Genomic DNA, 15,406 nt, shown 5'->3' on the forward strand with positions numbered 1-15,406 from the left:
GTACTTTCCACAACTACCCCAGCAACCTACATCTGGCAAGAAGTACAGAAGCCTAATTATATCTTGCAATTATATGTGCCCAATTATATCTTGCAGACACTAGTTTTTTTTTAAAGGGGTGTGGTAGAGAACATGCTCTGCATGTGAAAGGTCCCAAGTAGACTTGGGTGAGAACCCTGTCTGAACTCCTAGAGAGCCATTGCCAATCAGTGTTGACAGTAATGAAGTAGATGGACCAATGGTTTTGATGATGCAGTAGTTGACAGATTCCCATATTCCCACAACAGCATTTCTGGGAAAGCGCCATAGCTCATTTGGAGCACACCTGCTTTGCATGCAGAAGGCCGTAGCTTCAATCCCTGGCACTTTCAGGTATGCCTGGGAATTCTCCTGTCTGAAACTCCAAAGCCAGTCAAAGCAGAATAGACAATTCTGAGCCAAATGGACCAAACTGCTTAGGAGGAGGAATGGAACATCAGGTGGGAAGGGAGGGGATGGAGTATCCTGGAGAGGGGCACAGCACACTGGAACACCATAAACAAGAGCTCTCTGGTTAGTGACAGATTTCCCTTGTGGCTTCCTATCTTCATTTTGGCAAATTTCCTAGCTGAACAATACTGTGAAGTACACATCTCTTATGTCTTACCCTAGGTTAACAAGTGCATCACAGTGAAGGTTGCAGGACGCTTTGCTGTTGGATTGCTTTACAAGTGGCGACATGAAAGCGTGCGTTTGTCTTTGTCACCGGTACGAGGTGTGGCTGGTCCACAGTTAGAAAACCTGGTATGGTGCAATAGCTTATGATGCAAAAAACCCACACAACATGCCAATCAGGCTAGAGACTGTAGGGAGGTTGCAGGGAGATAATAGCCCTCCGTGGTGGGTTGTGGGAGAATTTGGTCGCGAGAGGATTTGCAGGAAGTAAAATATTTGTTTCACAGTAGTTTCAAAAGGAATAACAGATAGAAGAGGGCCGTTTCCAGCTCTTGCACATACATACTGTTTCCTGCAAATGGACTTGTCCATTCAGTTCAAAATCAGGAGCAGCTTGACATTTAAATTCATGGGAATATTATTGGAAGCCCTACACAAATGTTAGAGTCATAGTGGATTGCGTGTATCCAGGCAAGTGCAATAGTGAGACAAATGAATATAGATAAGACACTACATTATTTTCTCCTACATCAGGGATGGGGACTCCCAATTTCCACCATCCCGTAATATAACAAAGACACCACAGTCTCCAGTGACCTACAGTTTAAGGAAACCAACCATGAGTTATGTGTTGACAGCACCCCTGAAATCTCTCACTGCTCGGAGATTGGGGTGCACATAGCAGTATTTTAAGCAGCTACTGCATCACAGCCAGGAGCCAAACAGAAATATATTGCTGTTTGGTTACAGGTAATCTCATGCCAGTCACACAGAATTTAGCTTCCGCTATGGGGTTATGTGCTTCATGGCTGGTAGCAATTCAACAGCAGATGCAGTTACCAACAAAAGGTTCGCCTGTTTCGTTACTTGTCCTGTAGCTATGGGAAATTATAAGACTCCTGCAAGAAAAATGGGTAGAAGCTCAATGGATTGCACATGATTAAAGCAAATTCTGTTGTTTGTTCTCTCTTGGTTTTCTAGAGCAAGATATCCACAGAAGTTAATCTACCATCTACATCAGTAAAAGGATCTTCTAAAACACATGGCAAAACAGAAGACGCAAGAAAATCTCTTAAAAAAGAAGTAAGCAGCTGTCAGAAACTCAATATTAAAATAAGTAAATGTAATTTTATTTTCACACTGCTACAGTTTACTTTTTTCTAACATTTCCTCTGCCTTTGCCCATCCACTAGAATACTGTAACAGCAGCGTATTTTGCTACAATTTATTTTCGTTATGCTGATTTAACACCATAAAACTTGTATGCAAAACGCCCCTTCAGCTAATGCAACTTTGATTCCTTCTTTCACAATAACGTAGGAACATGTCTTGACAAACCCAATAGAAATGAAAGGCAGATGTACAATATTCGCAGCTGTTTACTAGAAGCTTGGGTGCCACAAAAAGATTCCACATATCTGCAAACGCAGAAAGGAAGACTTAATAAATATAAATAAGAGGGCGGGGAGATAACAGAGGATGGAAAGAAGGGGAAAGGGCAGAAGCAAGGGGGACCACAAGAAGCAGGGGCCAAGGCAAAGGAAATAATAGTTGAAGCCAGCCAAGATTGTTGTCTACTGGTCATGTCTATGGCTTTGTACATATTCCTCCCATTTGATGAGTTGTACTTTGATGAACTGAAAGGAGAAGGGAAGGAGGCAGGGGTTTGAGGTGAAGGGACAAAGGGAAGGATGAAGCAGGCAGATTAGGAGATAATGTGTGGGAAAAGCAGAAGCTGAGGTGAGATCAAGTGGAAGCAATAGAGTAGAACAAAAATATAGGCCAAGAGAAGTGGAACAAGGCAGCTGAGAATAAGGAAGAGAATACCTGCTACAGAAAGGATCGCGTGTTGCTTTTTGTTATTATTTGTGTGACATCATATTTATACCCTTCCTTTCCTCCATGGAGATAAAGGCGGTACACATAATTCTCCCCCTCACCATATTATTCTTGCAACACCTCTGTAAGGTAGGTTAGGATGAGAGACATTGACTCCCAGCAAGCTTCATGGCTAAGTAGAGATTAGAACCCTGGTCTCCCAGGTCTGACTCTCTAACCACTATGGCACACTGTTTGAGGTGCCAGGTTCAGACTGCTTTGCTGGAACCTTTATTTAGTTTTATCTTCTGGGAATGTTTGTACCAGCCATTCTATTTTTTTCTGGTCCCTTATTACTTTTACTGCTTTTTCTTTGTTGTCGCTACGCATAATTTGATCTGATTTCTGATAAAAAAAATTACCACAGAAGAGAATACCTAGAATTCCAGAAGAGGATCTAAGCCATGTCAAAGACTACAACCCTACCAGAGAATTAAAAGTGCTGAGATGTAAGATCAAGAATGTCCTAGAAGACTGGATGGAATATTACCGGATAGCCTTAGGTCAGTCTTTAATTTAGTAGCATAAGTATTGGAGGAAGATGCTAACACTTCTAAATTCAGAGGAATGAAATAAGTAATGACATGGTTTATATTTTTGGTGTCAGGTATTTAAATATATTTTAAAATTATAATCAGTATGTATAGACTAAACATTACAATTCATCTGCATTTGTATCTGTTCATGTGATATTAACCTAACAGCTGCATCTGCTTTGCAAAAAGGGAGTATGAAATCACTTAATGAAATTATATATTGCTTTATCTTGTTTTACATTTTTTATCTGAAAGGTATACTTTCCTATAACCATTGATTCCACATTTCATTAGTTTGTTTGCAGGGTATGCTTTGAGATCGAACTTTTGGTACTAATTATTTTCATTTATGTATACATGAAAATACATCACATAAAGTCATGTGTGATTGATAAAAAACCCCACATGATATATGTATATATGTGTGAACGAAGCCAGTATTCTGTGTGTGATTTCATTTCCCTTAGTTCCAGAGCCTATTGCATGACAGGAGAAACAGGAATATTTCCTGATCCTACATCTCCAGGGCACTCACCATATATAGCAGAAGAATACTTTGTGTTCTTAGCTTGGGTTTGAGCTGATCATTGGTCATGCTGCCTAGGGCTAATGGGAATTGGATCCAACAACATCTGGAAGGCGAAAAGTTCACCATCACTAGGCTAGAAGATAAGAACTGGTACAATTTCTCTACGCCAAAGAGGTGAAGCGCTGGTGGAAGCTTGAGCCTAGGGGAAGCAGAGAAGCAGAGTACAGTGTGGTCTATGAACATTGTCTTCTCTTTGGCCAATGTTTTATTGGAAGCAGACGTTTTGCTTGATCAAAATGTGATGTTAATTTTCCTAGCTATTTTCAAAGTGCTTCCTCTTCGCAGTACAGAAACACTAAGCATTATAAATATAAATTAACATTTGGTTGCAATTATTTCTTAAGTGTATAAAAAGGTATTTTATACTCTTAACTTCTTAAAACAGTATTTCCTGGAAGTTGTATTGAATGGGAAGGACTCCACTTGAAGGGGACATTTTGCTTTGCACTTTCAGTTCTTGTGATGTGCAGTTGTGCTCACACAGTTAACTAAACTCCACATGCATCTAAGTCAGCTGTCTTATATGTGAGCTTAAGGCCTTTTTAAAGTTTGTTGCCTTGGTGGTGTATTGTTGCATTTCAGAAATCAGCTCACCACACACACGCAGAACCTCAGCCTTCCCTCGGATTGCTGGCAGACGGTGCAAAACACAACATGCGGGTGCTTTCCTTGGCTTCCATACAGCACAGGGAAAAGAGAATGACAGGGAGACAGAGACCCCTACACCAGGCAACCATCCTCCTTTCCAGTCTGTTCTGTCTTGCGGCCCCACTCAAGGTGTGTCACCTGGTTCTTACAGGTAAAAGCACAAGAAGCCAAATGCCTACCAACTCCCTTTGCAATGGAGAGTAAAAACTTCACCATTCTGTGAATATATGGAGGAATTCGATGTAGCACTATGATGACCCTTCCTTCAGTGCAAGCATTTCAGTTTGCTAGATGGAATGATTCCCCCCTCTCCTCTGCCTGCAAGCTGTTCTGGGAGTTCTCCTGACACACACGCCCCCAAGCCAATTTGGCCGGGGTGCATGCAGGGACCAAGGAAAAGCCTCATTGTGGATAAATTTCCCAGTTTGCTCGGAATATTACCTTTCTTTTATTAAAGTTAATTTTAAAACTTTGTGCTGGGTAAATGAAAATAAATTGAGAAAATATTCCAAAGGGACATGTAGGAATGAAAATCACGACAGACGAGTAGTGGGTGTCATGAGGCGTCTGCCGGGAAAGTCCCGGGAACTCTCTTTTATTGAATATTACAAACATTGCCACAGGTGTACTTGTGGCTGATTGGTTGATACAAACACAAAGAAACTTAACGCTGATTGGTTAACATACATACAAGGCGGGAATTACATGTGAGGGGTGGGAATTACATGTGAACATTAATCACCGGTAGATTAAAGGCTGGGAAACGAGGTTGGGACTAGACAAGCATGAAACCTCCTAATTAATAATAACTAAAGATTAATATGGCATAAAACAATTACTAATGATTGATCATAACATGAAAGAATACAATAATCAAGTTCTATAGATGTGGTCAGCTATGCATGGAGAACAAGTCACCATGAACTTAAGGTGAACTGAACGATGAGAGAATATCTTGGTGTTTGGAACAGGTTCGTACAGTGTGTGCAGAAACAGAGAAAAGATTATAAGCGAGAGTTCCCAGAATGCAAGAGAAAAGAAGCAATGCTTCCCCATAATGCAACAATTATGTGCAGAGGGAAAACTTCCCTTTATCTCCCCCTTTCTTTTCTTTTTTGCGAGGCGTACTGGGTAAATAAGGCAAAAATATTTCGGGATTAGTGGTGTGCCAGCGAATGCCCAAAATAAGTTTGCCAGGGAGGATGGGACAAAAAATACTACGAGATACGTGGTTTGCCAACGCATGCTCGAAATAACTCTGCCCATATCTCCCCTTTGGTTTACTGTTGGTGTTGCCATTTTGCAAAATAAGCAGCAAGGATTTTATTGGGTGGCTGAGGGGGAGAGAGAAGCCGAGAGAAAAGACTTATGAGGCCAGGAATGCATTGGAGGAAGCAGCAAAACAAAATTAATATACATATAATAACAATGGCATATTGAAAAAGACTACGAAGCCAAGTAAAGTTTGGCAGCCAAGCGGTAAGCCACTGGGTGAAAGAATCCCAGAGGCCGGAGAATTCAACATCTTGTTTAATGTGGTGTGTAAGATTTTGCAAATGGGAGATTTGTTTTTGGATGGCCTTAGAATTGTCTGTGATATTAAAGCAGCACATGTTTTCCACTTGTTCGCATCCGTAATGATGGAGCATCAACAGATAATCGACAGCAGCGCGATTCTGCAGGAGGCCATGCCGGAGTTCACTCTGCTCCTTATTCAAAAGATGAAGGGCTTGTGAAGTAAAATTCAAAGCTTTTGCTGCGGAGCAAGCTAAGGAGTTAATATTTCTGCTATTCCGGACAGCCAATCCAGGGACTCCTAAGAGAGAGACAGCTAAAGAAATATATTCAGATCTGCTAGGGGAAAAAACAAAATCGTTACAATCATTAATCAATTCCACAGAGTGGCGATATCTAGAGCGGGACAAATGATGCTTTTTGTCACTGGTCCATTGTTCCACTCATATAAAGATGGTGGATTTCCAGTTGAGGGGGAATGCAAGCTTACTCATTAAATTGAATGGTAGCTTGTAATTGCTCAAGGGGCCACGTGGGGTCCCAGCAATTACTGGAAATCACAGAAACGTCCGCGCCAGTGTCAATCAAGCCTTCCAGAACTCTGCCATTAATTTTATACTTACGAAGAAGTTTCTGTTCACCGATCCTCTGGATTACAGCTAAAAGCTGTGGAGAAAGGGGACAGAGCTGGTGCAAATTACTATCCATAATAGAAGCAGTAGGAGGGGTAGGAAGCACTACCAAGTGTGCCCAGGAGTCACCCTTTTTTAACTGCATGGGCATATGGCTCCAAAGTTGAAGCATTATTGTGCCCACATAGTCAGGTTCCAAGACTGAAGGAATAACCATGATTCCTTCTTTGGCTGCAGAAAATTTTCCTGATTAATTAAATCAATGGTGAAATCTGAAGGTGTCTCCTTAGGAAAAGCATCAATGGTGGTAGCTGATGGCAATGGGCCCTCTAATTCTCGTGGCCCGAGGGCGGGGCCAGCATGGAGTTTCCCGAACTCCTGCACTGATTAGCCCAATGATAGCCTTTACCGCACTTTGGGCATTTCTTGGAGGGTTTAGCCTTATTGGCAGTACCATCCCTGTGCGCCCCACCGCCAGGTGCCCTGCATTCTTTTGCAAAATGACCAGGGCGCTTACAATTAAAACAGTTACCAGTTGGTTTATTGCCAGCCTGGATGGCACCGGCAAGCAAGGACATGGCATGGCTCTGGCTTCCAATGTCCGCACAAGATTGAATCATCTGTGCCAGATCATATTTAGGACGATTAATGATCGACTGCAAAGCCTTCTTACAGTCGGTGTTTGCATTTTCAAAAGCCAATTTTTTCATCAGCTCATTCTGGGCCGTAGTATTATCAACCTGCCTGGTCACTGCTTCTTTCAATCTATCTATAAATTGATGGTAGGGCTCTGAATGCTGTTGTTTAATATTAACAAAAGAGCTCAGCGGCTGCCCTGAGACAGGGACTTTCCGAAAGGCGCGCTGTACACAAGTCGCGGTGCGGCTAAAATGTACAGGCGTCAGCGTCGCCTGGGCTGTTATATCGTCAAAAGGACCGGCACCATAAAGTTCATTAGCTGTATGCTGGGCATCAGACAGGGCTGAAGCACTAAGCCGAAATTCACTATCAAAGACAACATACTGGGCTGGTGAGAGCAACATGCGCATTAAATCCTTCCAGTCTTGGGGCAGCATGGTATAACCAGACGCAATCCCCTCCAGCATCCCTGTGACATAGGAGGATTTTAAGCCAGAATCAGCGATGGCCCTCCTCAATTCTCTCAGTACAGAATAAGGAAGGGTTTCATAAAACACCTGTTGTTGAGCATTTCCTGCGTTTGCATAGGTGATAGGGAAGACAGATGGCATTTCCCCCGCCCACTCAGATTCTTCCTGCAAGGACAAAAGCCCCTTCTGTCTTGCCTGAGAAAGTGCAGCACGCACAGCTCCAGTAGGAGCAGGCAAAGAAGGAGGGGGGGAAAGGGGGATGGGGGGGTGGAAGCAGGTTGAGATGGATGAGAAGCAGGGGGGGGTTTGCCGGGCTGCGAAGGAGAAGGAGGCAGAAGCTGTGGAGAAGGGGGATAAGGGGGGGATTGTCTGCTGCAGGCAGGAGAGCAGGGGCCGAAGGAGACGCCTGGGGGACCTGGGGTCCAAATTTTGCAACGGCCTCTGCACATTTCTGCCAGGTAAGCAGACAATGAATCGGAGCCCTCGGTTCTGCAAAGAGGGTCTTTCCGATCTTCTGCCAAGTCTCCACCTCCAGAGAGCCAGTCTCTGGATAGGAAGGATATTGGCAATTGATTTCACAAAGAAGTTGTTCAATTTCTTTTAAGGAAACATGAACACCCACAACCCGCTGCCTAACTAGAGAAAACAATTCCCTGGCATGTTCTCTCTGCAATCGAGTCAAATCGCCCCCCATACTCACGAAATAGCGCGCTGAGACTTTTCCAGTCGAGTGAAGTACAGGGGCTGGGCTGCGTAAGGGATCTGGCACGTCGGGGTCACCAGATGTAGGAATGAAAATCACGACAGACGAGTAGTGGGTGTCATGAGGCGTCTGCCGGGAAAGTCCCGGGAACTCTCTTTTATTGAATATTACAAACATTGCCACAGGTGTACTTGTGGCTGATTGGTTGATACAAACACAAAGAAACTTAACGCTGATTGGTTAACATACATACAAGGCGGGAATTACATGTGAGGGGTGGGAATTACATGTGAACATTAATCACCGGTAGATTAAAGGCTGGGAAACGAGGTTGGGACTAGACAAGCATGAAACCTCCTAATTAATAATAACTAAAGATTAATATGGCATAAAACAATTACTAATGATTGATCATAACATGAAAGAATACAATAATCAAGTTCTATAGATGTGGTCAGCTATGCATGGAGAACAAGTCACCATGAACTTAAGGTGAACTGAACGATGAGAGAATATCTTGGTGTTTGGAACAGGTTCGTACAGTGTGTGCAGAAACAGAGAAAAGATTATAAGCGAGAGTTCCCAGAATGCAAGAGAAAAGAAGCAATGCTTCCCCATAATGCAACAATTATGTGCAGAGGGAAAACTTCCCTTTAGGGACAGATGTAAAATGTTGCAATACCGTATTAATTTTTTTTTGTAGCAATGAGTTTGGTTTCCAAATCCTCTTAATTAAGATAGGTGCAAGCTAAATATTGGGTCATGAATCAACCACAGCACACATAAGCTCAACTGATAAATCACCAGAGAGGAGTGGGAACAACTTCCTTTATACTGGGATCTTATACTGCTCTGATTAAGTGCTTTAGGAATTCTAACGTGCTGAATATGCAGCGTGTACCTACTAAAGCGATACTGCAGAGGTGCAGAATCTGTTGCATCCTGTATGCTGAATTTCAGCTTTCAGCATCTTTGAATATTGACCATGTTGGCTGGGGATGATGGGACTTGGAATCCAACAACTTCTGGAGGGACAGAGGTCCCCCACATATGTTGCATAGTATGAAACAGCCATTAGAAATGGGTCTACATTGCATATCAGTGTAAATATCAGCATAGATACCTTGGAAATGCAGGGAAACTCTTAAGTGTGTTTATTTTCTCTTGCAGAGACCCTCATTTATTGAGCAGCATTTTCAGAACAAATAAACCACCCATGGCTCATCTTAATGTAAACAATGACACACTCCAAACCTCTCACAAAGCAAAGTAAGTAAAACTAAATACCATTTACTGTGTTCTTCGAAGACTTACTAAGATTCTTTAAATGCCATTTATATTATTTGGAGCATATGTTTTAAGAATGACACAAATACATATTCAGGTGATTTTACAGTATTTTTACTTTGGAGAAGTAAGGAAAATATGACAATTAGATCAATTTAGAATAGCTTTGCATTATGTATATGATATATTTATTATTCTATTTATTATGTTTATATCTTCCACTTTTCCTCCAAGGAGTTCAGGGGAGCATACATCGTTCTGTACCCTCCAACAATAATTCATCCTTGTAAAATAGACTAGAATTGAGCTGCTCACAATCCAGTGGCCTTAATTTTACTACATTTACTTGGATTGGATTTCTGAAGTTGCAATCTGCAACTAAGGAATGTGAAGAAAGCAGTCCTGTAGCAAGCGACCAACATTTCCTTACATTTGTAATGTTATCACTGTAACAATGCTAGGTTCAGTTCTTGTAGCCTTGGAACCAAGTTGTTCTTGTTTTTCCACAGAAATAAGCATTTGTGTCTTACACACTTCAGTACCTTACCACTATTTATTCAGCGCCTTGCCCGAATTTTGTTTGAAGCTGTCTTCAGAACTTGTTCAGCCAGTTTATCCATACAAAGAGCATCTGCTAGAGTTTTCTTTATACGAGTTTGGCTAGTTCTTCTGCTCTGGAGGATCAGAAAGAGCATCAAAGTGCTGTGGACACAGTTATACCTTTAGAAAACCATGGATTTCAGCTAAAGTCAGGACTCTGGGTTTATTTGTAGAACAATGCAAGGAGAAAAGAAGTGTGGGCAAGGTGATTGAGCGGGTGGTCGCTGAACAACTCCAGGCACACCTGGAGGATGCGGACCATTTAGGTCCCTTCCAGTCGGGATTTAGGCCTCATCGTGGGACTGAAACTGCCTTGGTCACACTGGTCAATGATCTCTGGTGGGTCAGGGACTGAGGTGAAGAGCAAAATATTGTAAGCCCCTTTGCAATGTTAATTAAATGAATAACTAAACAGAGGAACTACGGTTTGTGACAAAATGTTGGATTGCCCTCAAGGAAATAGCTGATCCCAAAAGGCATATTAAGAAGTTGTAGAGAAACAGCATCATGATGATAAAAACAATTTCAGGCAGAGATATGATTTTGCAGCAGCCTTTTGAATTACCTGGGAAACAGAGATACTTCGTTAGGTAGATCAAGTAAGTGTAAGCTGGTTAAAATTTTCTTACTTCAGTTCATTCACACTCCAACTTACACTCCTTTTACCACTGCTTTCTCATGACAGTGAAAAGGTGTGCACTGCATCACACAGTGGCTGCCCTGTAGTCCTTCGAAGAACGATGCTGGGAGATGAAGTGAGGATATGCAGATGCAGCAACCATCAGATTCCATATGTTACAGACCTGGAATATGATCACATTATTAACAACCAGATGTCTTCCTCAGAGCAGATCACTGTGGTCTGTGTGACTACTTCATTGAGAGCGGCAGATTACGACCCCAGAACAGACAAGCACCTAGAACAGCTCTATGAGAGAAAGAACAAGAACAGGAGTATGCCATGTACACAGGTAGGGCTCTCGGGTGTTGTCTCAATCGCATCAGTGACCTGGTTCACCTGTTAACACTCAGCCAAGCTATGGCTAAGCATGAACACACACAAATTGCTGGTGCCTCATTGTCCTGCTGGCATGCTAGCCAGAGCTAAACCGTGGGTGGCTTAGTGTTACGTCCAATCCTAGGTTTACAGTTTGTCTTGCTCCAAACAAACCATGAGCTGTAACCAACGTTTGTTCTTGGTTTGTTCCCCGGGCAAACCATGAGCCCAAGTTTGGATGTAAAGCTACGTGAAACCATGGTTTAGGTCCCGGTAGTATGGCATTAGTAGGAAATGGGGAGGAATATTTTCCTGTGAGTGCCTACATGCTTGCCTGTTCACACTTAGCCATGGTATAACTTAGTGTTGCATTTGAACTGGGCCGATGACTGATGTAAAAGCAAGAAGATTTTGAATAACATCTTGGTGTGAAAAAATCACTTCATTTTATATTTTTGACTTCTTACAAGTACAGAGAAATTGGGTTGTTGACATAGGAGTTTAATGCCACAAAACGTCCTTTTATATCATTTGTGGATTGGGGTATAAGTCTAGGGTTGTCATATGACCTCTTTTTCCAGAACACATCCTCTTTTTCATGGGTATGTAAAATGAGTTGTTATAGCGATCCATAGTTAAAAGTAGAAGTTGGCAAATGTGTCCTCTTTTTTGCGCTTCAAAATATGACAGCCCTAAGATGGGTGAGCTTCTTCTGAGCATGAATGCTGTTGCTGTTTCCCTATACACACTAGATCTAAATTAACAGTAGTGCCCCCCTTTTTTTGGTAAGGTGGGAGTACATCAGAGGGACATTCTGACAATTAGGCATGTCCATCACTAAGTTAAATGTACTTGGGCCACTTGCCAATGTGAGCAGTAAATAGCTGAATAATTCAATTCCTTTAATGCTGACTTGTTCAATGGGAACATTGTGCTCTGACATCTGGTAGAATAAGATTTATTATTGCTATTGTTGACCTATTCTTATAATGATGCTGTCTTTGTTTTTGTAGGGTCGTCTGGACTCTTTTCGCCTGCTCAAATACGATATTGGGTCTGCAGATGAGTTTACAGGCCACTGTGGAGCACTACTGGTGAAAAGGCATAATATTGCTCCTGGCATGTTTTTGGTAGGTTATAACCTTCCTGTCGCACATCCAGGTCATTTGAACTTATACCGAGCAAATAGCTTCCAGATCCTATAGCTGGAGTCTACTTCTTGTGTTCTTCGTTCAAGACAGCCTATTCCCCATTTCATAGCAAATGGCGATGTAACACAAAGACAATGCTGACATCTTCCTCTTGTTCATTGGGATCAGTGCCATCACAATAATTGGAACATAAGGATGATTGGTTTCCTTCTGCAGAATAGTGAAAGATATGGCACTGTCTGGAAAAAGACATAAAATTCCAGTTTCTCCCTCAAAGGGGTCTGGTAAGAACAACTGCTCAGGTTTCTGATCTGAGAACTAAGGAAAATATCTCTATTCTCTCACTGTTTTAGATAGATGGGTAAAGGGGGAGAGATGGAAGCACTATAGTGAATTGGCCTATTATTTCTCAGCAAATGATATGAACTCTAGAAAGGTGACTCCTCCACCTTATTTTCTGAATGTGGAGCCTAACAGAAGCAAGAACAAAATAGCTGGCATGATCCCTTCCCAATGCAAGGGGCATGTTTGAAATACTCTGTTCCAATGAATGCAGGACAAATACTTCCCAGGACTGAGAGTAAGGTTTATTCTTACTGGGGCAACTGGACCTCTTCTCCATGACTCTCCCTGGTTACTAATGAGCACTTATTCCATTGGGCATTGTATGCCTGTATCCAGTAAGTAGTGTATACCTGCTCTTCCAGAAGCAAATAAATAAATGAGTGCATTGGACTTACCAGAAGGGTATTTTTACATGCTAGCATCTTGGATTCCTGTCCAAGAAGCAAGCAAGCAAGCAAGCAAACAAACAAACAAACAAACAAGCAAAATATCTTTGTAGTCACCTCTAAGCAACTGTAACTTCTAAGTTTGTCCAGCAGAGGGCCCCTGTCCACCAACATCTAGATTTACTAATCTATAAAACGAGATTTCCCTTCCATTTTAATCTGTTGCAGCTACTTCCTATTTGCAAATTACTTCAGTTTCTGAACCACTACTGTTGACTCCTCCTCAATTTCAACCCAGTGAGGAAGAAGGTCTCATAAAATATATGGTTTTCCAGGGTTATCACGAATGTTTGTGTAAACTGGGGAGCACGAGTTAAAAAAAGAAAAATTACGTGAAAACAATTGTCACAAGCTGCAGAGCCGAAGCTAAATTTATAGAATCCTAGCCTATCTGCTGGAGCTTGTTCCCAAGTAAGCATGCAAATAATTTTGTATAATGAATATAGCTTAGTCTTTACAAACTGACAAATACCAAGGTTAGCAAGTGTTATATTTTATAATAATCTTCGATGGTTGTGAATAAAATGTGTCATGAAAGAGCAGAAATATAGTGTTATCTGTCTTCTGGTTTGTGCACAGTCTCTTCAAGTTTGGCTTACCTGAATCAATTACCTTAACTGACGAAAGGCCTGTAAGAATGACCTTTTGCACTTGATTGCTTTTTCCCAATCAGCTGTCAAAGTAGGCCAATTGTTTCTCTTGGTGTTAGTTGAGAATGTAGGAAGCTGCCTTTTACAGAGTCAGACCACTGATGCACCTGGCTCAGTATTCTGCCAGGAGCTCTCCAGGCTTCCAGGCAGGGGTCTGTCCCAACCAAACTGAAGGTACCAGGGACTGGCCCTTGGGCTTTTTGCCTGCAAAATAAGCACTCTGCCATTGAGCTATGACCCTTCTTCTAGAATGCTTGGCTGCCTCTTTTTATGCAGGTAAGGAAACATTCTCCCCAAACTGTGCTACAATAGGATAAAAGAAATCCTTGAAACTATCCCATAGAAGTGATCAACCCAAACATTATTCAAGGTACCTGTTTCAGTTTCCTCAGCTTTTACATTTTGATTAAAACACTCTCTAGTTTTCATCAAAAAGCTTTCAGGACTCCTTTGTTTGAGAGGGTTTCCATAAATGCAGACCTGAATCTGCCCAGGCTGCCCCACATTTGACAATCCTGTGCATATCTACTCAGAAGCAAGCCCCATCACCTGTACTCAGACAAATGGGTTACAAACCTGAAGCAGAAGGTGTCTCTTCTGCCAGTGTGGTGTTGTGGTTAAGAGTGGTAGATTCGTAATCTGGGGAACCGGGTTCGCGTCTCCGCTCCTCCACATGCAGCTGCTGGGTGACCTTGGGCCAGTCACACTTCTTTGAAGTCTCTCAGCCCCACTCACCTCACAGAATGTTTGTTGTGGGGGAGGAGGGGAAAGGAGAATGTTAGCCGCTTTGAGACTCCTTCGGGTAGTGATAAAGCGGGATATCAAATCCAAACTCTTCTTCTTCATCTTCTTTCTGCAAGCTGGCTGAGAAACCTGCCTAGCCTGGAGCATGAAACATACAATTGGCTAAAAACAGAAAATCTTAATGAGCTGGATTACTGGCCTGCCACTAAACAAAATGAACTACCCCAGGAGCAAGATGGCAAACGCCTAGCTGAAAAGAGTTGATCTAAAAAGGTTAATGATGTCTTGCAGGTGACAAACTAAACATTAGTTCATACTACAATACAGAACAATGCCAGTGATGGAGGCACTCTAGCCAAGGTTTAGAAGGTGCTGGGTCTCCCCAGTGCTGAGGAAAGCTGTGACATTGTACTTAGTTCTGGGCAGTCAGTTCAGCAGGTGAGCAGGATGACTCATGATGGTGTGATATGGCCTGCTAATGAATTTAAAATTGGTAATGCGGCTCCAGACAAAACCGCGTCCCATTCTCCTGTATGTCTCCTCAAAGGCAGCTTTTGCATTCTACTTACAGGCTGATGTTTTATGTATTTTTGACAGATGTACATTCGAGGAAAGCTGCTCTTTGCCAACTACATTTTCAATGGATACAGCAAATCAGTGAAAGATCTTCAAAAGCAGATTGCCCTGACAAGGAACAATTACAACAGGAGCTACTACTTACCCCCTGATTATAGACTGAGGTATTTTACTCTATGTAGACATACCTGTGATACATAGCTTTAAATGTGGTTTGTTGCAGCCCATCATAATAGATAATTTGGTAGATCATATTATGACACTTTCACAGAGTGGTGGAAGTTTGAAGTTGTTTGGGTTTCTTTCTGGTGTTAGGATTCAAAGTTTTAATTAATACGTTAAAAAT

General features: G+C 42.1%; 1 protein-coding gene across 4 annotated transcripts in view; it reads left to right on the forward strand.

The window, feature by feature from the left end:
- LOC309350950 (uncharacterized protein) overlaps positions 1-15,406 on the forward strand; it is a 39,634-nt gene that overhangs the window by 19,583 nt on the left and 4,645 nt on the right. For 2 of the 4 annotated variants that reach the window (XM_081878229.1, XM_081878231.1), the window contains exons 10-17: positions 652-783; positions 1,636-1,737; positions 2,900-3,035; positions 4,240-4,456; positions 9,435-9,533; positions 10,837-11,122; positions 12,162-12,278; positions 15,082-15,224. In XM_081878229.1, coding sequence (XP_081734355.1) covers positions 652-783; positions 1,636-1,737; positions 2,900-3,035; positions 4,240-4,456; positions 9,435-9,533; positions 10,837-11,122; positions 12,162-12,278; positions 15,082-15,224 — 1,232 coding nt within the window. The remainder of the gene's footprint in view (positions 1-651; positions 784-1,635; positions 1,738-2,899; positions 3,036-4,239; positions 4,457-9,434; positions 9,534-10,836; positions 11,123-12,161; positions 12,279-15,081; positions 15,225-15,406) is intronic. The other 2 variants (XM_081878230.1, XM_081878232.1) reach the window with 2 other exon arrangements.

This window comes from Podarcis erhardii (assembly GCF_964252035.2).
Source record: "Podarcis erhardii genome assembly, chromosome: 10".
In the NCBI taxonomy this organism is placed as follows: domain Eukaryota; kingdom Metazoa; phylum Chordata; class Lepidosauria; order Squamata; family Lacertidae; genus Podarcis; species Podarcis erhardii.